The sequence below is a fragment of the Phoca vitulina genome, unplaced genomic scaffold (genome assembly GCF_004348235.1).
Source record: "Phoca vitulina isolate PV1807 unplaced genomic scaffold, GSC_HSeal_1.0 scaffold10, whole genome shotgun sequence".
Lineage (NCBI taxonomy): Eukaryota > Metazoa > Chordata > Mammalia > Carnivora > Phocidae > Phoca > Phoca vitulina.
The window spans coordinates 32,244,569-32,269,307 of NW_022589713.1; the positions used below are offsets into that span (position 1 = coordinate 32,244,569).

General features: G+C 33.9%; 1 protein-coding gene across 2 annotated transcripts in view; it reads right to left on the bottom strand.

The window, feature by feature from the left end:
• The window catches only part of ZNF385D (zinc finger protein 385D), an 886,773-nt gene that overhangs the window by 647,924 nt on the left and 214,110 nt on the right, over positions 1-24,739 (bottom strand). For both annotated transcript variants that reach the window (XM_032408786.1, XM_032408787.1), the window contains exon 2: positions 15,914-16,132. In XM_032408786.1, coding sequence (XP_032264677.1) covers positions 15,914-16,132 — 219 coding nt within the window. The remainder of the gene's footprint in view (positions 1-15,913; positions 16,133-24,739) is intronic.

Consider the following 24,739-nt stretch of genomic DNA (forward strand, 5'->3'; position numbering starts at 1 on the left):
AGCCAAACTGTGGAAAGAGCCGAGATGCCCTTCAACAGATGAATGGATAAAGAAGATGTGGTCCATATATACGATGGAATATTACTCAGCCATCAGAAAGGAGAATACCCAACTTTTACATCAACATGGATGGGACTGGAGGAGATTATGCTAAGTGAAATAAGTCAAGCAGAGAAAGTCAATTATCATATGGTTTCACTTATTTGTGGAACATAAGGAATAGCATGGAAGACATTAGGAGAAGGAAGGGAAAAATGAAGGGGGGCGGGAATCGGAGGGAGAGATGAACCATGAGAGACTGTGGACTCTGAGAAACAAACAGGGTTTTAGAGGGGAGGGGGGTGGGGGGATTGGTTAGCCTGGTGATGGGTATTAAGGAGGGCACATACTGCATGGAGCACTGGGTGTTATACAAAAACAATGGATCGTGGATCACCACATCAGAAACTAATGATGTATTTGTATGGTGACTAACAAAATAAAATTTAAAAAATTAAAAAAAAAAATAAATAGTTAACTGTTTTGGTTAAAGAACAGAACCATTTACTCAATACCACCCAGCTTCCTCTATTAAAGTGTAGACCATATCTTCCATTATTTCTTGGAAAACCCTCAAAACTAAAGAAGGGGCTGACCACAATTAAACATAGTTTTTTTAAAGATTTTATTTATTTATTTATTTATTTATTTATTTATTTATTTATTTATCAGAGAGAGAGAGAGAGCACAAGCAAGGGGAGTGGCAGGCAGAGGGAGAAGCAGACTTCCCATTGAGCAAGGAGCCTGATGTGGAACTCGATCCCAGGACCCTGGGATCATGACCTGAGCTGAAGGTAGACACTTAACTGACTGAGCCACCCAGGCATCCCTAAATATAACTTTAAAAAAAAAAAAAATTCCCTTTGGTGTCAGCTATGTGGCTACAAACCAAGAATCTATGTATATGAGTCAACAATTAAAACTAAGTTTAGCTTCAGAAAACAAACTCCCCCCAAAAAAGGAGCTGCTTTTGAAAATTACATCTGTAAGGTTTACTAAGCTAAGCTGAAGCATGGACTGTTCCAGACGGTTTTGCAAAGTAAGATCTACATGGTGGTAGTTATACATGGGTTATCTAATGCATCTGTCTGACCTTTATTTAGTCCAGCAGTCTGGGATCCCTTTGAAATTATGAAATCAATGGGAAATGATCATAAAACTTGAGGAATTTATGGCTACTTTCCAAACTCTCTTTTCTAAGAACCATTAAATTGCTTCCAAAAGAAAAATAAACAAAAGCTACACTTCAAAAGAGTAGATCACATGAACTCCAGAGAGTCCCAACTTGCTACTCACCTATTCTTTGGCTTTCCTATGAATACACAAACTTCTGCTTCATATTGCTTTGGGGGGTGCAAAGAATTGTGAAGTAGAAGTAAAAGGAGTTACACACCGGATCCTTGCTACTCAAAGTGTGGTCCCAGGACTAGTAGCAATAGCATTACCTGGGAGCTGGTTAGAAATGTTGAATCTCAGACCCTGCCCCTGACCTGTCTGATTCAGAATCTGCATTTGCAATCCCCAGTTGACTTGTATGCAGGTCACAATATGAGGGGGTCTCTGAACTATTTTTATAAGAACACTGTAAGTCCTAAAACTCTTTGCCTATATACTTTTCCAATCTTTACTTTTCTGCCAGCTGATTATAGGTTTCACAAGGACTAATTATAATTATAGCTAACACTTATTTTATTGCATGCGTGCATTGAATATGTAAGTTACTTTATTTTATCCTAAAATTATTGCTTCTGAGATGTATTTATGACATAGGGCAGTGATTCTCATACTTGAGCCTGCATCCAGAAGCATGTGAAGGGTTCTTTAAGACAGATTGCTCAGCCTACCACCAAGTTTCTGATTCAATAAATTTGGGGTAGGCCACCGAGAACTGGGTGTACCCAAGTACTCAGGTGAGGCTGATTGGGACCACTAATACAGAAGCCCCAAATATAAGTATCTGTCAATTCAACTACCTGGGTCCACAGCTCAGATGCAGGCTAATTGTCAAAAAAATTTGTCTAGTCCTAGGGGTTCTTTCTGGGCCCCCCTCCTTCTCACAGTTGCCATGGCTTATTTTGCCTCTTTTCTCAAGCTACCTGCAAAAGACAATGCACTTTCCCCATCTCTCCTTCTCCTGACTGTCCCTAAGTCTGAAATGTTTTGGCTTTGATGTTATCAGTGCTAATTACTACAGAGTGATGGGTAATTTTTGTGTGTAAGAAGTATTCCAGAAATTTCACAAACCCTCAGAGTTTATTCCCCTGACTTTTACTTCAGGTTTTAATGTGGAATTAAGTTCCTATTAAATTCTTGGAGGCTTTATGTTCAAATAATTCAGAGATACTTCAAAGAAATAACTAATTAAAATTCACATCTTTGTAAGAAAAAGAGATTGTTGAAATACTTCCACCTACATTACTTCATCTGCTCTGTCAAGAATCTCATTAAATAGGTAAGGTAAATAAAATAATGCCACAAAAAATTAGGAGGAACTGAAAACAAATTAGCAACTGAAAAATAAATCTTAGTTTAGGAAGATCCTCCTTTCATAATAACCATATTTCCATCTTTTTCTACATGTTCAAACAGGGCCCTAGTTTCAAAACTATGCAGTAATTGTTATATGCGTGTATATTATATGCACATTAGTTTTATTGTTTTATTAAAATAAACATTTCTCAGTTGGAAAGTTGTGTTCACATTAGATTTTACCTAAAGGAATCAAGTGTTAGATACTTGGAATAGCATCCCCGGAAACATAAAAGTAGGAAAAAAGAGTTTTGGGGATTTTTTAAATCAATAATTAGTGGTGAAGGGCGCCTGGGTGGCTGAGATGGTTAAGCGTCTGCTTTCAGCTCAGGTCATGATCCCGGGGTCCTGGTATCAAGTCCCGCATCGGGCTCCCTGCTCCTTGGGAGCCTGCTTCTCCCTCTACCTCTCTCTCTCTCTCTCTGTCTCTCATGAATAAATAAATAAAATCTTTAAAAAAAATAATTAGTAGTGAAAATTCATGCTTACTTTTCTTCTCCCCTAGGTTCTGAACAGGAATTTACATAGAAGGCATGCCCTTTGCATTGAGTATTAAGTAGGAGATAAATATTTTTAATTTCTTCCTTCAGGCCACTAACCCAATTAGTCTGCTAACACATTAAACTACAGAAGAATAGAGACAGTGGTTAAAACATGACTTAACAAGCCTGCTGTGAACCTACATATTAGTTTTTAAAATATATTTAACATTCAAAAAGGAGAATCCAGAACAAAATTTAAGTAAATATAACTACTGGAGGTTTTAACTTAATCTGAACTGTACTCCATGTAAAAATACAGACCTGCCCAATCACGTATAAAGCGTGTGTGGGGTGGATCCCTTGGGAGATGATGTGACTGAACATTGAGACTCCTGGGAAGGCTTTTCTCACAGGGACTAAAAATCAACCATTTGGGGAGCATTGAAGGGAAAGAGTGATTCCCAATTTATATCTATTTAGATATAACTAATATAATTCAGTTATAGTTATTTTTAGCACTTTCATCTTTTAACTTTTATACTAAATTTAAAAATGATTACTCACCACTGTTATGGTAAGTTATGAAGAGTTCTCTTTAACATTTTTTGTAAGGCAGGTCTAGTGGTGATGAACTCCCTCAGCTTTTATTTGTCTTTATCTTTCCTTCACTTCTGAAGGACAAGTTTGCCACGTATAGCAGCTTGGTTGGCAGGTTTTTTTCTTCTCAGTACTTTGACTATACATACCACTCCCTTCTGGTCTTCAAGGATTCTGCTAAATATCCACTAATGATCTTATGGGAGCTTCCCTGTATACAAGTGACTTTTCTGTTGCTGCTTTCAAAATTCTCTCTTTAACTTTTGACAATTTGATTATAATATGTCTCCATGTGGGTCTCTTTGGATCCATCTACCATACAATCTAGGAGTTCCACTTCTGAGTACATGACAAAAGGAAATGAAATCAGTATCTCAAAGAGATAGGTATACTCCTATGTTCTTTGCAGCATTATTCACAATAGCCAAGATATAGAAAAACCTAAGTGTCTATAGACAGAAGAATGAATAAAGAAAATGTGAATGCATTTGGATTATATATACAATGGAATATTATATGTCTGGATATAAATATAGAATGAAATATGATTCAGCCTTAAAAAACAAGGAAGTCCTGCTATTTGAAACAACATGGATGAACCTGGAGGACATGATGTAAGTGAAATAAATCAGACACAGACAAATACAGTTGGCCCTTGAACAACATAAATTTTAGGGGCACAAACCCCCTGTGCAATCAAAAATCTATGTGTAACTTTTGACTTTCCCAAACCTAACGACTCATAGCCTTACTGATAACATAAACTGTTGGTTAACACATGCTTTATATATTTATTATATACAGTATTCTTGCAATAAAGTAAGCTAGAGAAAGGGAAATGTTATTAGGAAAATTATAAGTAAGAGAAAATACATTTATAGTACTGTACTGTAAAAAAAAACCACATATAAGTAGACCTGCACAGTTCAAAACCATGTTGTTCAAGGGTCAACTATACCACACACTCTCTGGAGGCAGAGTTAAGATGGCAGAGGAGAAGGGGTACTCTAGGCTTGCCTCATCCCCTGAACACAACTACATAAACATCAAATCATTTTGGACACCCAAGAAATCAATCTGAGAACTAAGAGAGCAAAACTGCACAACTAGAGGTAGAAAAAATACCATATGGGAGACGTAGCAGAGTTACAAATTAATATCTAAATGTGCTAATCATAGTAGCTCTCTCTGTGTATTGATTCAAATGTTCCTATTTGGATAATTCAGTCACTTTCAGTTTTAATATTGTCTTTCAACTTAATCTCTGTTTCCTCTGTTCCTGTCCAAGAAGATTTTGGTATTGGAGCAAGTCTGAACAAATTTGGAGTAAGGGTGATCTCTGGCACCATGATGATGGTTTTTGAAAATCTGCTGGTTGATGTCGATTGGGGTGCTGTTGGTCGGGTACCCATCTTAGGGTATTCTACCATGTACACTGCTAAAGTTCTGTTATTATAACTAAAACTCATTTCATTTCTATCTAGAAAAGGAACAAGAATATCTGCCTGGCTAACCTGACCTTATATTGATTCATGTTAATGCTACAAACCACTTTGAGTCTCTGCTACATCATCAAACCAAAACCAAGTCTAGGATGTGCAAAACCAAGTCTAGCATATGGGCATTCCCTGCCTCTTCCCATGCCAGACCCCATAGCAACTCAGTTATGTATGACTTCCCCATGTGGAGACATAGGGAAATATCTGAGTTTCGCCTCCTATCAGAAGAGAACCAAGCAAAGCTCTAGTGTGCAACCTAAGCCCTCTTTTTCTTATCTCTTTACTTGTCACAAACTCACCAGACAAAGTAGAACTATTCTGGAGTGAGTTCTAAATGAAGTATGAGCTAAGTTTCTTTAGGCCTTAATGCTTCTATAAACATCTCTAATATATCTTATCTCCCTGGGACTTCTTGTCTCACTTCCAGTTTCCCCCTATACCTACCCCCCTTCTTTAATTTTAAAACTTCCCTGACTTACATATGATAAACAAATATGTGGTACTGTTCATAATAATAAACAATTCAGAAATATTTTAGATCACTTTATTCTGCTTTAAATTTTCAAAATCCTTCAACCGTTGGATTACTAAGGCCATATCTCCAAAGGAAACAAAGAGCACTCCTCTTCCAATGATGTTAAAAGAAATATGTCATTTGTTTGTTTGTTTTTTGAGTATGCTGTTTGGTTAATACAATTTTATTGCAATTGAATCTCAGAGAAATTATGTTATAGCATATGATATTTGGTGGTGGGCTTTTATATTAAGTTAATAAAGGCAGTCATTAAATAGTATATCAAGGAAAAGACATTTGTAAGCATCATGAAATAAGTCAGTCAACCTTAGTATGTGATGGCAATGACAATATCATTGATAGTTTGGTAAAGAAATCATTTCAGGATCAGATATATTGAATGTAGGGATCTTCACTTTGATTTTTAAAATTTCCACCTCAGAAATACAATATAGTTAAAATGGGCCCTGATGCTTATAATAGTGAGAATACTGTACATTATTAAGATATTTCTAGAACTAAAGAAATTTCTTAATGAAATGCTATTTAAGAAGGAAAAATATTTTATGACAGTAGGAATAAAAGCCTGATAGCAGGAATTATGAACATCATAACACTTTCATTAGTCATGTTAGCAAACAGGGTCCTTGAATAGTTGAGTAAATAAAATGTGTCTGACAGGATTATAATAAATTAATATTTATTGAGTACCTATAAGATGTGTTAGGTTGTTCTGACACTATTCTAATTTCTTATCTCAAAATCTGACCTCTTGACTAAAAGATTTAAATAATGAAAACATTTCCACTACTCATAAAATTGTGATTTTTCAGCATTTAAAAAATGAATTTTGAGATTAGTAACTAAGTATAATTCTAAACCTCTTACTGTCTTGATAAAAAATGATGGTAGCAGAGGTCCCTCCATGTTTGTTGAAATAAAATAAAAATAATATAGTTTGTTATTAATATTTTTTAATTTGAGTTTCTTTTACATTTAATAATAGATGAATTAAACATAGGAAAGTTACCAGTAGTAAAAAGAGTATTCACTTAGCTCAGGGTAAAAATCAATTTATTAAGTATAAGCCTTGAATTTTAGACAGGAGATCAAATGAAAAGAAAAAAAACTAAGACCTCTTATCTCAGTAAATCTATTGCACACAAGAATATCCTGGAGGTAGGGACTCTAGCACATATGTGGCTGGTTAAGGTAAAAAGTAAAAGAGACATTACAGAACACTCGCCATCAACAAATATTGACAATTATATAATAAGTATTTTTCAGGTAAAAATGTAAATGTAAATGACTCTAAGAAACAAGCTGAGAGTTCTAGAGGGGAGGGGGTAGAGGGATGGGTTAGCCTGGTGATGGGTATTAAAGAGGGCACGTACTGAATGGAGCACTGGGTGTTATATGCAAACAATGAATCATGGAACACTACATCAAAAACTAATGATGCAATGTATGGTGATTAACATAACACAATAAAATAAAAAAAAATGTAAATGTATTTCTAGGAGAAAAAATTACCACCATATGAAGACAACATTCTCAACAAATGAAGATATAAAAAGAAAAAAGAAAAACATACAAAATATTGCTGAAGGAACTAGTTTGGGATAAAGTATATACACTTGGACACTCTTTTATGATTAAGTTGTAAAATTTCATGGTCAGTATGCCAAACAAAAGAGCAAGAGCAGATGCAAACTGTGGTGTACATAACCCTCCTGCCCCTGCACAGATGGATTATCTGTCCTCAAATTACCTACAGTGTTCAAGACCCACTCACAACCACCAGAACTAGATTTAGAGGGAGATAAACATTTGGTTTCATGACTTGTAGATCTATGAGAGTCCCTGAAACATTGCTGAAAATATAACAAGAAAACACTTTGATTCGTCTCTTGGGTTTGCAATTCATCTTTCCCCAGCACATGTTAAAATAAAAACAGATGGTCACTAAAATGCCTCTATAGCAGAGCTTTTGCTGCTGAATGAAGTATGCAAATTAGGCCATGGCCATCTCATTGCTCTTTCTCTTCCTTTCCCTCTTATTGATTTTCTATTTCTTCTAACTAAATGTTACTGGAGAATACCAATTAAGGGAGCTTGGAATGCATATCCAGGGAATTTGAATTTTTAAGGAAAACACAGGGTGATTCTGAATCACGTGTTCTAAAGACCGACAGAGAAACACTGTCTTAACCTTTCAAATTCTGGCTTGGCTTGTCCCACTTCATTGAAATAAGTTTTCAAAGACACCTGCCATTTTACAATTTTCAGATCTCCAATATAGGTTGCCTTTCTCGACCTTTCTGAAAAAAGCCTTCAGGATCCACTGGTTAACCACATTCTTTTTCTGAAATTTTCTCCTCCTTTGGCTTCTGAATCCTGGAGCAATCCTAGTTGTTCTCCAAGCTTGAGAGGTGATGTAATGTCATGAATATGAGCATAGAGTCTAGAGCCAGCTTGCCAGGGTTCAGGGTCTGACTCTAGTTAAGAGACCTTGGGCAAATTACCTTCTTTGTTTCAGTTTACTGATCTACATAATGGACACAAATAAACTATAGTAACTCACAAAAATATGATTTAGTATACATTTAATTACATACCAAGCACAAAGTAAATTCACAACAAATATTACTCATTATTTGTATTTCTGACACCTTCATTATCTTAGGATATTTCGCTTCCTCCTATAGAACAAGAATTAAATTTTAAGGTTGCTTTCCCTCTTCTTCTTTCTTTTGGCTATTTTATAACTCCCTCAGCTATAGTTCTTCTATCAATGAGATAAAACTCCATTTAGTATCTGACTAAGTATCTAGGTCAAATCATCATCTTTGCTACCAACCCTCCAATCAGCTTTTCCTCTGTTCAGTCTTAACATTTAACCACACTACTCTAAACTAATGTAACAATAGTCACATAGCATACAAACAGGGTTCTAATCTAGAATCTTGCTAATTCTTCATTCAAGCTGTATTCACTATTTTATTTCTCCTGCTAGTTATATATATTGCACCAATTTTCTTTGTTAGAAGATAGTAATCTTCTTTGGAATTGGGAAATATGAATTATTTATCAGAATTACTATTGCATACATGTTTGTTTAATATATGTTAATGAAGTTTAATATTCTTACATTAATTCTGTTTTTATTCCTCTCCTTTTGAAACTATACTTGTTGTACCTCTAAGTCAATGATCAGTTCATACAATCTTCTACACTTGTATACTTTTATTTAGCCATTGAAATAAAATCTTAAAGGAAAATCATATGTGTTTTTTTGTCACATATTCTCTCTGAAGTAAAATCTTGAATTGAAATCTACATTCATTTTTTTCTCTCCTCTAAAGATTGGCAAATCTTAAGCAACTAGTAAATATGTCTTGCTCATATCTTTGATTTCAACACTGTACCTGACACAAGTAGTTGGAAATGGGCAAGCATATGTAATCTGTCTTTTGTCTTTCTACCTGTGTACCTAGTGTCAACCTCAATCTGGATAGTCTTGACACCCATTTAAGTTTCCCAAGAAGAATCTAACTGCATATAAAATGTCAGTAAACAGAACTGTCTTTACTGAAGATTCCACAGGTGAGACATAAGAGAGAATATAGCACACATTACAAAGTTAACAAATTAAAATTTCAGACTAGATAAGTCTGTCCCCTCCATCCCCTTGTCCCTGACCCCAAGAAGATATTCATTTTCCGACCTGTCTGGCTCCTAGTCCCCAGACTCATTTGCTCTTCACTTGTCTACAATTAGTTTGGGCAGGTCAATTATACCCCATCTCTAACTGCAAACCAACATGACTAAATTCATCACAATGTTCATCAAACACTGAGCTGCACCTTTGAGGCTATTTCAGATTAATCTTAGAGGTATTCTAAAGTTTTGTTGGGAATAAAATTATAGAGCTTTTTTCCCTACCTCTGTGGGTTGCCATATTTGTGTTTAGAGTCAGGGTTTTACCTCATTCTCATCACATTTTTGTTATATCTTCCAGAAATTTCTATTTTACTCTTCATTGTGCAGCGCTGCTATGGATTTATTTACTTTTGTTCTCAAATTTCTTGTGTCACATCATTGTAATTTTGGAAATAAGAGGAAATAGATGTGTCTAGGTTGCTATTTTTGAAAATTACTTTCTTACCTTTTATTCAAAGACTTAAAATTAGTATTTTGAAAGTCTATTTAATGAATCTTAAAAAAGTGCCAACTTAAAAACACACACACACATACACATATGCTCATATTACTATTTAGTGTTTCTGAGAAACAAGCACAAAATGATGAAGCATGCTATGCCTGGGCTGAAGCTGTAGAAACCTCCCAACGCCAACTTAAATAGGGCTGGCCTCTACATGCAAACTAACCTGTTTAGGAAAGGGAAATTCATACATAAAATCATCCCGTTTCCATTACCTACTAGCTCTGTTACTGTGGGCAAATTACTTCAGGGAAAATATAAAGGAAATAGAAAAATAATGAAAAAATATGTACTTTTAAACATAGAAAATTGAAAGTGATTATTTTCCTAAGACTGGAGAATAGAAACACTAGAACCGGAGGAGATTGCTGTGGAAGTAGGTAGTGACTGAAAGGGGCAAAAGGTGAGGAAACAAGAGAGAGTTCAAACTGTGCTAAACAGATTTGAAGTTTTGATGCACAAATGAATTATTCTGCATCCTCAGTTTATGCTACCACTGCTAGAAGCTCCCAACTCTTCAAACCGCCCCAAACAGACACACACATATACACATAGAAAATCTCCAATAGAAAACTGTTACATCCCAAATAAATTCTATTCTCAAACTAAATGGCATGCATTTAATTCATTTTTTTTTTTCCTTAAGGCTTCTCCTAGTGGCCATTTCACCTAATTTTTCATGAATAACAACAGTCATGACGAACTAGAGTACACTTTTTCCTGGGCACAGTTGCCTACTGGGGTGGTCTCCAGATAGGGGTCATGCTGGATTATCAGCCTCAGATTATAAAATGTCACTATTATCCCAGTAAAGAGGGGTTTTCTTAGAGATATAGACTGGATAAGAAATCTCTGTGTTGACAAAGATGCTACTATTCAATGAAATTAATGTTAAGCCCGGGTGAAACATGTAGCTAGTGGCTAGAATTCCACCTGTTTGAAATGATCAACGTGTTTTTCTTTTATGGAGAAAAAAAAAAGTTGGTAACCAAAGCCAAAAACCTACTCAAAATTTGAACATGATAAAACTAGCATTTGTCATTTTCTCCCATATTTTTATCCTTCAATGATAAAAAAGAAACTTAGATCACTCAAACAAGAACAAAATGTCTTATTACATAATGTTGGACAATTTCATATCAGCATTTTTTCATTGTCTCCCCTAGGCTGAACCTTCTAAAGGTCGAGAAGAGAGAAGCTTGAGAAAAGCAACATTCCTTATTGCCATATCACATTATGTCATATACTAATATAGATATTATTTAGAAAGCAGTTATCATTATTTAGTAAAATGACCCCAAAAGGCATCACTACTAATCCATAAATATACTAGTAAGTTCTAACTAGTCCATGGACATTCTACAAAAGCACAAATAGTCCTTGGAAATCAAAAGGTGAAATGAATTTTTATATAAATGAGAAATTTATTATAAAATCAAGGCCTGAAGTAACAGAAAATTCTATGAAACTATTTTGAATTTTTATTAACTACCAATGTTGCAAGAGAAGGCACCTCTTCTAAATTGAAAATCCACCGACACTTTAAACCTCATCTGGGACAATCAATGGAAAGAGAAAAGAAAATAGATCAGTGAGAGCTTGAAAGGAAAATTTTATTTAGCTTTTCTGTTAAATAAAAGAAAATTTAATGCTAAGAGGATATATAAGGGTGACAATATTCTAGATTTATGTGTTACAAAACAATGAGCACCGAAAGACTCTAGAATACTATTAGATAAAACTGAATTATTTGATAGCAGTTTCAACCCAATAAAAATGGAAAACCAGGCTTAATAAAATAATTCAAATATGACAAAGGTATTATGAATAAAATAAAGTTGTCACAATAGGTCAACTTGTTACTCAATCCTTTAACAAGCTTTAACAACAGCTTAACCATGGTGAATGAGCACATGAAATTGAATTAAATTAGTTGGTCATAGAAACTTTAAATACTCTGAAAGTTTTACCCTTTATTATATGTATTCCAAAATGCTCTTATGAATCAAAGGAGCATGTTTATGCTAATCTTCAAATTTCAGTTTTTAGATAAAAGTATACTTTTATCTTAGTATATTTATATACTCTTAGTATACTTCATTTTAATACTCAACTTTATACTTCTTGAAAATCTTATTAAAACCCTATATACAAAAAAAAAAAAACCCTATATACACAATAAAAACCTCAAGGTTCTTCCATTATAGGATATATTACATAATTAGAATATAAAGTGACAAATGTGAGCAAAATCTCAACATTTAGCCAGAAATCACAATTCCATTATTAATTTCTTTAGGGTAATTTTAAAATATGCATTCATAAAAAGGTGGTGGTATGCAAACACCATTATATTATCATGCATGTAATACTGTACATCCAATATTGCTTACTCATATTTATTTGCATACCTGATAGAATTGTGACAATTTAGATGAAATTATCTCTGCAGGACTCTAGGCGATTTTCATTTTAGTTTTGTACATTTATGAATAGTCCAGATGGGACAATATTATTTTTATCATCAGAAAAATAATAGTCATGGGGGCGCCTGGGTGGCTCAGATGGTTAAGCGTCTGCCTTCGGCTCAGGTCATGATCCCAGGGTCCTGGGATCGAGTCCCACATCGGGCTCCCTGCTCCTTGGGAGCCTGTTTCTCCCTCTGCCTCTCTCTCTGTCTCCATGAATAAATAAAAAAAAAAAAATCTTTAAAAAAAAAGTAATAATAATAGTCATTTGCAGAACTTAACTTCTAAGTAAATAAATAAAGATGTTTTCCAAAGAGAAAATTAGTAAGCCATGCAGTTTGTACTGGAATTTCTCTGTAGCTTTCATGAGAGGGTGAAGCATGGAATCTCTGGAATATGATAAAGTCTACACATTTAAGCAACTTTTAACTAGAGAATACCCTTTTGCCACTTCTGTATCTTCTCATCTTTAAAAAATGTGCAACAAAAAGAAATGTATTTCTGGAATAACAGTGATAAATTATAAAAGACCTATTTACATGACTCTATTCTCTACAAAATATTTTCAGCAGTTATTTGGTAAAGAGAATTTAAGGAAACTCAGATTTGTTGTAATAATGTAAGTTAAGTAGTTTAAAAAATGACAACTCAACAACATAAGAATACATCCAGATGTAGGATATAATTTTGTGACACTAGAATTTACATTTACCAGAGAAATTTGTATGTTGCTGATAATGGAGACAGGTGACTTTATGGATAGAATTATTTGGTAAGTGTCTTAGCCCCTTTGATTCCTGGCTACCTTATTTATAAAATAGAATAATATATTCTTTGCAGAGTTGTTGATTGGGGTTTAATAGATGATATATATAAATCACCTGGAACAATAAATACTAACTCACTTTTTGTTCTCTTTGCATTTTTTTTTATCACCACTTATATTTAGGCATCAAATAGACAATACAGATGGGGGAAAGTATTAAATTTTGTTGCGTTTGCACAATGAAGCATATTATGCATATTACTTATTAAGATACAGCAAGCATTGGTGGTGTCTTAGGTAGATTTCCAGGAAGTAGATGCAGATGATTTTGTGGGCGAGTCTTGCAGTCCATTTTGCAAGTATGAACAGTCAAGAAGAAGAATAAAACAATTTCCATATCTTTCTCTAAATAAAAATGATAATGTTCTCAACTAAGAATTTATAGGATCCTTTATTCTTAGGAATTCCATTTTTAGCTTGGTTTCTGTGTGGTAAAGGAATTACCATTAATAGATATATGAGGCTTGGAATTGGGCTCCTTTCTTATTCGTGAACAGGTCTAAAAAAGTACACTTTTAGAGTGGGGAGGTGGAGGAATATGTATAAGAAATAATATGTTTCTATATTAATGTAAGGTACTAACGCAATTGTGAGGTTGATTGCCCATAGTAAGATCCACCTGCAGATAAAGGTGAGCATTCCTCTGAAGTATCATTCCAGACCAAACTAATATGACCTAAACCAAGTGTTCTAACTAATTCATGGTTGTTTTTAAAGACTTTTACTAGAAAGAGCCTTGGAAAAAAAAAATATGAATAGAAAATGTAGCAATAAATTTTGTTAAGCACCGTATTGATCAATGCATTGTTGGCAATATGATAGGATTTTTTTACGTTCTCTTAAAATGAATTCTCTCTTTGAGTGAAAGAAAGAAAGAAATTTCTGCAGAATATTCATTCTTAGAAGGCAGTAGACTTCAGAAGTGCAGGTATGTAAATGAATAAGACCTGAGTTTGATTGCTAGTTTGACCATTTAATAGTTGTATGACCTTCATCACACTATTTAATCAATGTTATCCTCAATTTCCACATTTATAAGAAGATAATGGCAACATCTCTGTGATTGTAAGGAAAAATTAAGCAAGAAAATGCATATAAAGACTTTACCACAATACTAGCCCATAATGAATACACTGATAAAATGATTTTAAAATAATCAATTTGAGGGAACTCATTCCTATTACTAGGATTTGAAAATCTTTGACCATTCTAAATTTTGTTTGGGACTGGCTCTGATTTGAGTTTCTAAGGCAGGCATGACTGACTTTTGTCCTGGTTTCTTTCTATGATATCATTTATTATTCCTCCAAAAGAAGTTTGTCAATATAAACATAGGTAAAGGAAAACACCAAAGCTGCCACCATTATCTCCAACAATACAAACTTAAAGAAAAACAACTTGAAATTGAATCATACTGTGCTTAAGAAGGTTTTACCTAAATGTCAAACATAAGGTTAAGAAGTTCAAAATAGAGGCTGTGAAATATATATTTTTAAGCAGGACTTAAGAAACACATTCTGTCTTACTAGTTCATCTTATGCCTATAGAATTTAATAATTCTCAATTATTTTCTGATGACTATTTTTGTTTTGTTTTTACATGTCTTTGACCAATAACATCCAAGATTAACTATTTGCAATACAGTAGAAAGAGAAATATGGAGTCCTTTCTATTAGACTATTTTAGCTTAGCCATACTATAAAGAACAAAGCAAGGTAGAAATAATTTCCAATTTAAAAATGTACTGTTTTTCTTCTCATTATTTGGTAGCCTTGAAGCGAACTACAAATTTATATTAAAAAATCTTCATGATGCCAAGTCATGAGAACAGGTCAAAATTCAGTCTCATTTTTAAGTGCCATTAAAATTTAGACAAAATGTATCTTATTTTTCAAACATGAAGTATCCAACCAGAATACAAGATTGTAACATTTTGTTTGCTATTGATTTAGCTTTCCTAAGGAATCCACCCCTCCTCTCCCTCACCTCTCCTTGCTTTTTCTAATAAAGTTGCATTTGTTTCCAAAAGTATTTTTGTGCTATTTTTAAAATCTGTTTACTCCAAAACTCAACATACACTTTCAAAAAGTATTCTAAAACAATTAAACTAACAAATGAATAGAAAATGTAGCAATAAATTTTGTTAAGCACCATATTGATCAATGCATTGTTGGCAATATGATAGGATTTTTTTTACATTCTCTTAAAATGATTTCTAATACTAACACATTTGCTAGTATTTTCACTAGCAAATTTAAACAATCTTTAAGTACTGACAGATCATACTTTATTGTTCAAACACCTAGTTCATAAGATATGTATTTTTCTCAATTTAACTGCAATCTTACTAACCAACTGAAGCCCCTTAACATGCAAAAACAAAAACTCTAAATATTGTTTTATATAAAATTTAAAAGGATGTCCATTTCCAAAAAACTACATTAAAGGTGAACATCAAGGAACACTAATGTCAACTTTTTCAAATTATAACAAATATCTTGGAGGGTCATGAAAACAATCCTAATACAATTAAATATATACAACAAACAAAATTTCCCCTTTTCATCCAAAACGCTGTGAGAGATTATTTAATGTACTGTGCTGATAAAGCTTTTATTTAATGTTCTGTCCTGGTTTTAAAAATAGATTAGTCTATTCTTGTGTACATCTGCAGGTACACAAATAACTTAAGTTGATGATGTAAAATTGAGAATATATTTTTAGAAAAACTTACCATTGTCATTCTTCAGCATCCCATTGCTCAGTTGTTTTAATCTCTTTTGATGTGATTTGCCATTATAGTGGATTTGTGCTTGAGCTGCCGAATTCAGCTGAATGTTACAAACATTGCACAAAGTGAAATTGGTATGTTTCTTTTCTCTTTCCGGTTTTTCTTCAAAGTCATCAGGTAAAAATTCAGCCTCACTTTCTCCATCATGTGCACATGTGAAATCTAGGGGCGCAAAGGAATTTATGAACAGGCTGATCAAGACCTCCAGATTCTTTCATAGTACTGAATTGGGTAGCAAATAAGCATTGTTCTAGATAATAAGAATTCAAAATTTCCACTTCCTCCCTTTTTAGTGCATCACTTTCATACTATCTAAAGTAGTTAGTTTCTTTAATGGAATACAAATGAGAAACATTTCACTTTGTTTTTTCTATGTCAGATAGTGGGTTAAAGGTCTGAAAAGGGTCTAACATACATTTTTTCATTCAATCATTTGACAATAGAATAGACACTATAGATTTTCCTGTCTCATAGTTGAAGAAACTAAGGTTGAGAGTGGTTAAATAACTTGCCCAGGGTCACACAGCAAATAAATGGTACAGTAGGAGAGCAGTTTTATTAATCTTCAAATCCCAAATTCTTCATCATCTTGTTCTCTAGCATGTATTAATGTATTAGATATTTCCCTTTTGATTCAACTAAATAACTTTCTCTTGTTTTTCTATTCCTTGCACATTAAGTAAAGTCACTTATATCTGGATGGATATATCCTACAAATACAAAAATGCTGAAATTGTTTCAGTACCTAAAATTTTATATTTTATACCTGGAGCACAAAAGAGATTCTGAATACCCAAGGTATCTTCATAAGTAGGGTGAAAAAAGTGTAACTTATCTATGGATTACAATGGAATATATTATTTTAGGATAAATATGTGCTTTGTACACTCAAATCCAACAGAAAAGGGCCACTGATAATTCCAGTACCTTTGGCTTTAACATGGTAATAATTAACTACTGCAATACATATTTTACTATTCATTTAGAAATTACTTAAAACAATGGCTCCTTTCTAAAATTTTTCTATGTTTTCACTACATGGGACTCTGTACAACTCTTATGGTCCGGGTTTGGGACCATTCCAATTTTCCAGATTTCTCAAGGATTTATTTTATTGTCGTTGGAAATATTGGCAGAGGAAAGCAACAATTATTTTAACATGCATTTATTAATTGCCTACTGTGTGGCAGGCAATCTCCTAGGTGGTGGAGATAAACTGATAAGCAAGATGAGGATGGTCCTTACCATTATTCAACTTACTGATAATGATAAGAAGGTCATTAGAAGATGGGCTTTGGCATCAGGTGAATGAGATAATAAATGCTAAAATAATTTTAACAATCAACATTTTTCTACTAAATCAAGCCAAATACCTAATACTTGAATCAAAGAATATTGAAGTATCTAATTCCCAAAAGGAGTAAAAGCATATAATTCATACTTTTGGGAGGACCAATTTATTTAAAATATGTTAACCTCTTTTCAAGAAGGAAGCTTCATCTTTCTTACTCAAGTAGCCCCTATTAGAAAATATTAAACATATAATTTAAGTGGTCATATTTTTTTTTTTAAGATTTTATTTATTTATTTGACAGAGAGATAGACAGAAGAGCACAAGCAGAGGGAGTGGCAGAGGGAGAGGGAGAAGCAGGCTCTGCACTGAGCAGGGAACCCGATGCGGGACTCGATCCCAGGACCCTGAGATCATGACCTGAGCTGAAGGCAGACGCTTAACCATCTGAGCCACCCAGGCGCCCTAAGTGGTCATATTGAAAAGAAAATAGATATCGTGAAATGATTACATAATCTTAGTTAAAGCAAAATATATAAAAAAATAGCTTTTCTTATTTTATTTTTTTAAGATTTTATTTATTTGAGAGAGAGAGAGCACAAGTGGGGGGAGGGAGAGGGAGAAGCAGATGCCTCACTGAGCAGGGAGCCTGATGTGGGACTCAATCCAAGGACCTTGGGATCATGACCAGAGCTGAAGGAAGACATTTAACCAACTGAGCCACCCAGGTGCCCCTAGCTTTTCTTATTTTATATTAAAGAATTTAAGTATCTACTCCAGGTTTGTATTCAGAATGTTTCAAAACTTCTCTCGTCTAGAGCTGATTTATATGTTTAAAGTCTTTTATCTCAAATACCATGAAAAAGATTAAGTAAATGATGGTGCATTCAATCACTATGATATTAGGGCGCCTGGGTGGCTCAGTCGTTGAGCGTCTGCCTTCGACTCAGGTCATGATCCCAGTGTCCTGGGATCGAGCCCCACATCGGGGCTCCCTGCTCAACGGGAAGCCTGCTTCTCCCTCTCCCACTCCCCCTGCTTGTGTTCCCTCTCTCGCTGTATCTCTCTCTGTCAAATAAATAAATAAAATCTTTAAAATATAATAATAATAATAATAATCATTGTGATATTATATAGCCAATGAAACAGATCGGAAAAATTTGCAACATGGGAAATTCTTTCTATATAATTAAAAAACAAACACAGGATGTAAATTTACAAATGTTTACACTATGTAAAACACAAATAAAACTTAGAAAAAATGATAGTAGTTGATTCTGAATGGTGAGATTAGAGTTAGCTTTTTTTCTACATCTTTTCCTCATTTTCAAAATTTTACATAATGGCCACTTACTATATTTATTATTTTAAAAATCAATATATTTGGGGGCACCTGGGTGGCTCGGTCATTAAGCGTCCGCCTTCGGCTCAGGTCATGATCCCAGGGTCCTGGGATCGAGCCCCACATCGGGCTCCCTGCTCAGTGGGAAGCCTGCTTCTCCCTCTCCCACTCCCCCTGCTTGTGTTCCTGCTCTTGCTGTGTCTTTCTCTGTCAACTAAATAAATAAAATATTTTAAAAAATAAATAAATAAATAAATAAATATCAATATATTTGAAAGAAATAAGCCAAAAAAAGAGAACCTGTATCCTACTGAATGAATGGTAGGTTTGTCAGAACTAGGCCAAACTACACAGACAGTCCCAGTACATGAGCCTTTGTGATACAACATTTTTAATAAATATATGCCTGTTTGGAAGGAAACATTTTCATCCTTGATTCACATTTCCACCTTGACCTAGAAAATAAGAATGTCTGCCAACAATTTAGTAGGAGAAAATACTGGAGAAGAAATTTTCTACCAAGGCTATGAGATTTATTTGCTTACACATGAGGGTTTCCCTGATCACTAAAGAAAGTGAAGACTAGGTCACCAGAGTCGATAATTAATTTTGTACTGGGAGGGGGAGAGGCAAGGATAACAACTCTTAAAGGAAGTAGAAAGTACGATATATTAACCATGTGGCATGAACATTAGAAAAAAAAGGAAATCTTGAATAAATTCTTGTGACTGGGGTCACAAAACATTTATAGAATTTGCAAGAAAACAGCAATGTTTCAAATGGCACTCTCTAAAGTAGGAGGTGATATACATAAGTAATTTTTTAGTCCTCACATGGTAAAATTATCACTTAACTTCTGGAAGGGAAATTTTGCTCATTTGAGTTTCACTGAGAAAAAAAAATTCAGTAGTCCTACATAGACTTTAGGTATCTAGCTTGGAACCCAAACTATTTTATCAATTAACTCATTTTTTTCCACCTAACCTCTATCCCTCAGAACCACTGAAGACACTTTGAAAGTCTGTGGCTTTACATAATAATGTGGATCTAGACTGTATCATGTAATAGGTTTAAGGATTAAAATTATCCTAGGGATGATTACTGTAGGAATTAGGTATTTGCTTGCGTGCATGCACGCGCGTGTGTGTGTTTTAAATTTTGTAAACAAAAAGTTTAAATTAATCCTATGATCATAGAAATAAAAGGTGGGGTACATAAGAGAACTCATCTTTGGTAAACTATATTAAACCATGTATCTGAGCATAATTTGAGAAAAATAAAAGTGGAAACAATATTTTTCCTGGGAAACAATAGGGTTCTTGAAGTTGATTTATAGTACCTTGTTTTGACCCACTTGGGAACCTTCTGAGGTAGAAGCTTACATGTCACCACTTGAACCAAAGCACCAGCTTTTGGTGTTAAGACTATCCTGAAAATTGCTGATCTTTTCTTCCCCACATCACCCCCAGGGTAACAGGCCATAACTCTGGTGGACCCTAAGTTTGGTGTAACCCAACTTATTAATAATCAAAAGTTGGGGAGTAGACATAGAAGCCAATTGAAGGAGGTCCCAATGACCAAAGCTGGAACAACCAACTAAATACCATATTATTGGATTATAGTCCAAAGTATAAAATACTTTATACTTTAAATATAAAATATCAAGGAATACATACTGATATTAAAAAATAAATGGGGAAGAAGATGCAAATCCCCCATGAAGAAGTGATCCAAATAGTTTAAATAGATACCCTTCCTCAAGAAAGATGGAACATTACTCTTTATCCCTTAAGAGCAGGCTATACTTAGTGACTTGCTTCCAAATAATAAAGTAACTCTATAGTGGAAAAACTTGACAAACACTACCTCAGCTATGTAATCAAGGCTAACAACAGTGATAAGTCATGCTGACAGCATGTATCCTTGATATGACGTGTTGAGAATGGTTTTTCACCTCTACATGTCTTTCTCAGAAAAACACATAACCCAAGTCAAAGCATGAGAAAAACATCAGACAAAAAATGAAGGACATGCTACAAAATACCCGACTATTACTCCTGAAAATTGTCAAGGTCATCAAAAACAAAGTTTGGGAAATTATCACAGCCCAGAGGAGCCAAAGGAAATATTAAAAGTAAATGAAAGGTGGTATCTTGGATGGAGTCCCGAAAGACAGTCAGAACACTGGGTTAAAAAAAAAAAAACAGAAATAAAATCTAAATAAATTATGCAGTTTCATTAATATTAATATATTATTATTAGTCCATTAGTTGTGACAAATGGGCCATACTAATCTGTCAACAAGAGAAGAAATTGGGTTGGTGGGGTATATGGGAACTCTAGTAACTTGGCAACTTTTCTACACATTTAAAACTATTCTAAAATAAAAGATTTATTTATTTTAGATTGGGGAAAGGTCAGGGACCATTCTCTCTCTTCTTGATACATCAAGCCAGAATTTCTTTGGAACTTCTATACACTGGGAAAGAACTAAGAAAGAAGCTTCTCTTCTTTTCTTCATCCCTCGCTCATTTATTTCCAAGCAGGAAAAATAAATTGTGTGATTGGGAGGGTGAAGGAAAGGATCACCACCTCATGCGTGGCCAACCATCTTGGCTCTGTATTTCAAATTCACTTAAAATTACATTTTCTGGGGTGCCTCGTTGACTCAGACAGAAAAGCATGTGACTCTTGATCTTGGGGTCATGCGTTTGAGCCACACATTGGGTGTAGAGATTACTTAAATAAAAATAAAACTTTTTAAAAAATTACATTTTCTTCTCTTCTCAGTTGCGATATGTGAACTTAAAGTATAAAGGCTCACATCCTTGAATGGAAGGCCCAGAATTTTCCAGCTGCCCTGCATATAACTGGGGAGGTAAATGCAATTCAGACAGGAAAGGGTGGGAAATCCAATAGGGACCATGGTTCCAAGCCATTTTCTTGAATTCAGTTTGCCTATTAAATAATCAACCAACCTATTAATGAAAAATTTAACACACCTTTTGAGGCCTTTTGTCTATTTATGATAAGTTCCAATCAGGATGAAGAATAAGCTACACACACACACACACACACTGTTATCCAACCAATCTCCATATTAAGAATTCAGAAACTCCATTTTTGGTTAGTATTTCAACCCTACCAAAACAATCAACAACCATTAGCATAAAATTAGAAGCATTTACAGGAGTGTATATTATTTGACAAACAAACTTAATTTAATTGAGTGGAAAACTTTCTCTACAGATAATTTTGGTGTTTTATTTCAAAGTTAACAAGCCAGGTTCCATTGTTTTGCCCATGGTTGCCTTTAGCCCTTGTTCTTGGATCTGCTACCTTATCAAATGGATAAGCTTTTAAAATCTTCAAGAATCTTAAGGTTCTACAATATTATGAAGTGGCAGTAGATCACATCTGCCAACAGGCAGTTTAGAGCACAATAAACCATACTTTAAAAGGGGTTTTACAAATGACCTATAAAATCATACAATAGTAAATGGCATAAATAAACTAATCTAAATGATTATTGTTTTTTCAATGGCTTCTACTGCCATAGAAATTTTTTAAATGAAATAGAGAGGGACTTATAATATAGAACACATTTAGCACAGACCAGTTCCCATAAACAGTGGCATAACTAAATAGCAAACACTAAAAATACCTTTAGAAACCTTGGTATGACCATGTATGTAGCAGTCATTTGTCATTAGATGAAAATAAAATAAATATTTGATCTACAGATATGAAAAATGAATAGTTCAGGTGGATAACAGCTAGCTACTAAAAAAAATGAACTCATAAGTTCAACTGATAGGCAGCTTTAATTCTTTGAGTTTTGAAAGTACTTATACAAGGACAAGAGGTGATAAATTTTGTCTATTTGTTTCAAAATCAATTTCTTTGAGAAAATAAAAGCAAACATGTAAATACTATTCAAATTTTTTAGAACAAGCTTTGTCTGAAAAGAGGAATCTACTGATATGAAGTTCCCTACAGAGTCTATTATATTATAAAGAGCTTTCTCAATTGCTTTATTATGAAAAAGAAAAAGTACTTTTTGGAGAGGACATGGAATTCTAGACCATTTCAATTAAGGAGAAACTGTACTTTGTACAATCTGTATAAATCCTTATAGAGTTTGTAATTCATACTTGCATGACTTTACTTGACTGGCTCAATAAAAAAGAAGGTAAAAAATATAACAAAGATTAAATCATTATTTTGAGAATATAATCTCATAACTACAACTGTAAGATGCCATTCTGAAGAAACATTTCAAAGGTCATATTAAAAATCAGAGAAAAGATTCTAGTGATGACAAACATTGTTGTCAAAGGTTTCAATGAAGTTGCTTCTTGAAATTAGAATCATAAATGAAATACAACAAGCAAGTATTTTATTTTTTTAAAGATTTATTTATTTTGGGAGAGAGAGAGAAAGAGCATGAGTGGAGGGAGGGGCAGAAGGAGAGAATCTTACAAGCAGACTCCCTGCTGAGTGAGGAGCCAGGAGCCAATACTGGGCTCCATCCTACAACCCATGGAGATCATGACCTGAGCTGAAACCAAGAGTTGTATGGTTAACTGACTGAGCCACCCAGGTGCCCCAAAAAGTAAATATTTTAAAATCTAATCGTCATTCTTGAAATTTATGGAAGAAAGTTAACCATTCTTTTATCTTCTTGGTAAAAAAAAATGAGGGTTGAGTTTTATTCAACATTTCCCTAAATTAGGATTACATGGCATAAGTTATATCTATATCTATATAGATACAGATAAATATTCCAGATATGCTGCAAGAAACCAAGTGAACTATTTCAGTAGTCAATTTTCCTGTTTTCAAGACTAATTTAGAAAAAAAATCATATTTTACTGTAATGGTCAAATTATATGCATAATATATTAATTATATTCATAGCATTTCACCTTAGAGAAAATTATAGATCACAACATTCTTGTACTTTTCAATTTTAAAACTATAAATAGTCCGTAATTATGTGATTAAAGTACCAACATTAGAGCAATTTTGCATTGATCTCATTCCCCACTAGAGTGCAGTATGAATTTAAAATTAAAACTACAGTATCAGGAGATTCCCATAACACTAGGCATAAAAATAGCATTACTGTAATCTCTCAAATATATAATACATATACACATATTCATATACACAATATTCAGCTTTTATGGTATGTATATATATAGTACATCTAATTAATTATATGTAAATTCACCAAAATTTAGCTATAAAAATCAGACATTAAAAATAAATTGGAGGAATGTCACAGAAAAGCAGACACTCTAAATCAATCTAATAATCATGTTACTATAAGTTCTCTATTAATGAGCAGCAACTGTTTATATAGTTTTCTGATTTAAATATCACTGTGGAACTTTAAAAATTAGCACATTTTAATTAGTATTATTTTCTTTTATGATAGGAAAATGGTATTATAAAAGATTACAGGAGACAAGTCAAGGTTAATGGATTATTATTTCAATTAGAGTTTTTATTATATCATGGCATTAACCAAATTTCTCAGTCTCAATAAGATTATGGTTTTCACAAGGTGAAGAAAAGCTTACTAAATATTCAAGGATTCTATACAAAATTAAACTGGGAATGTGAGGCTGAGATACAGAATGCAACTTTTTTTTAAATTTTTTATAGTTATGTTAATCACCATACATTACATCATTAGTTTTTGATGTAGTGTTCCATGATTCATTGTTTGTGCATAACACCCAGTGCTCCATGCAGAATGTGCCCTCTTTAATACCCATCACCAGGCTAACTCATCCTCCCACCCCTGTCCCCTCTAGAACCCTCAGTTTGTTTTTCAGAGTCCATCGTCTTTCATGGTTCGTCTCCCCTTCCGATTTCGCCCCCTTCATTCTTCCCCTCCTGCTACCTTCTTCTTCTTCTTTTTTTTTTAACATACATTGCATTATTTGTTTCAGAGGTAGAGATCTGTGATTCTACAGTCTTCCACAATTCACAACGCTCACCATAGCACATACCCTCCCCAGTCTATCACCCAGCCACCCCATCCCTTCCACCCCACCCCCCACTCCAGCAACCCTCAGTTTGTTTCCTGAGATTAAGAATTCCTCATATCAGTGAGGTCATATGA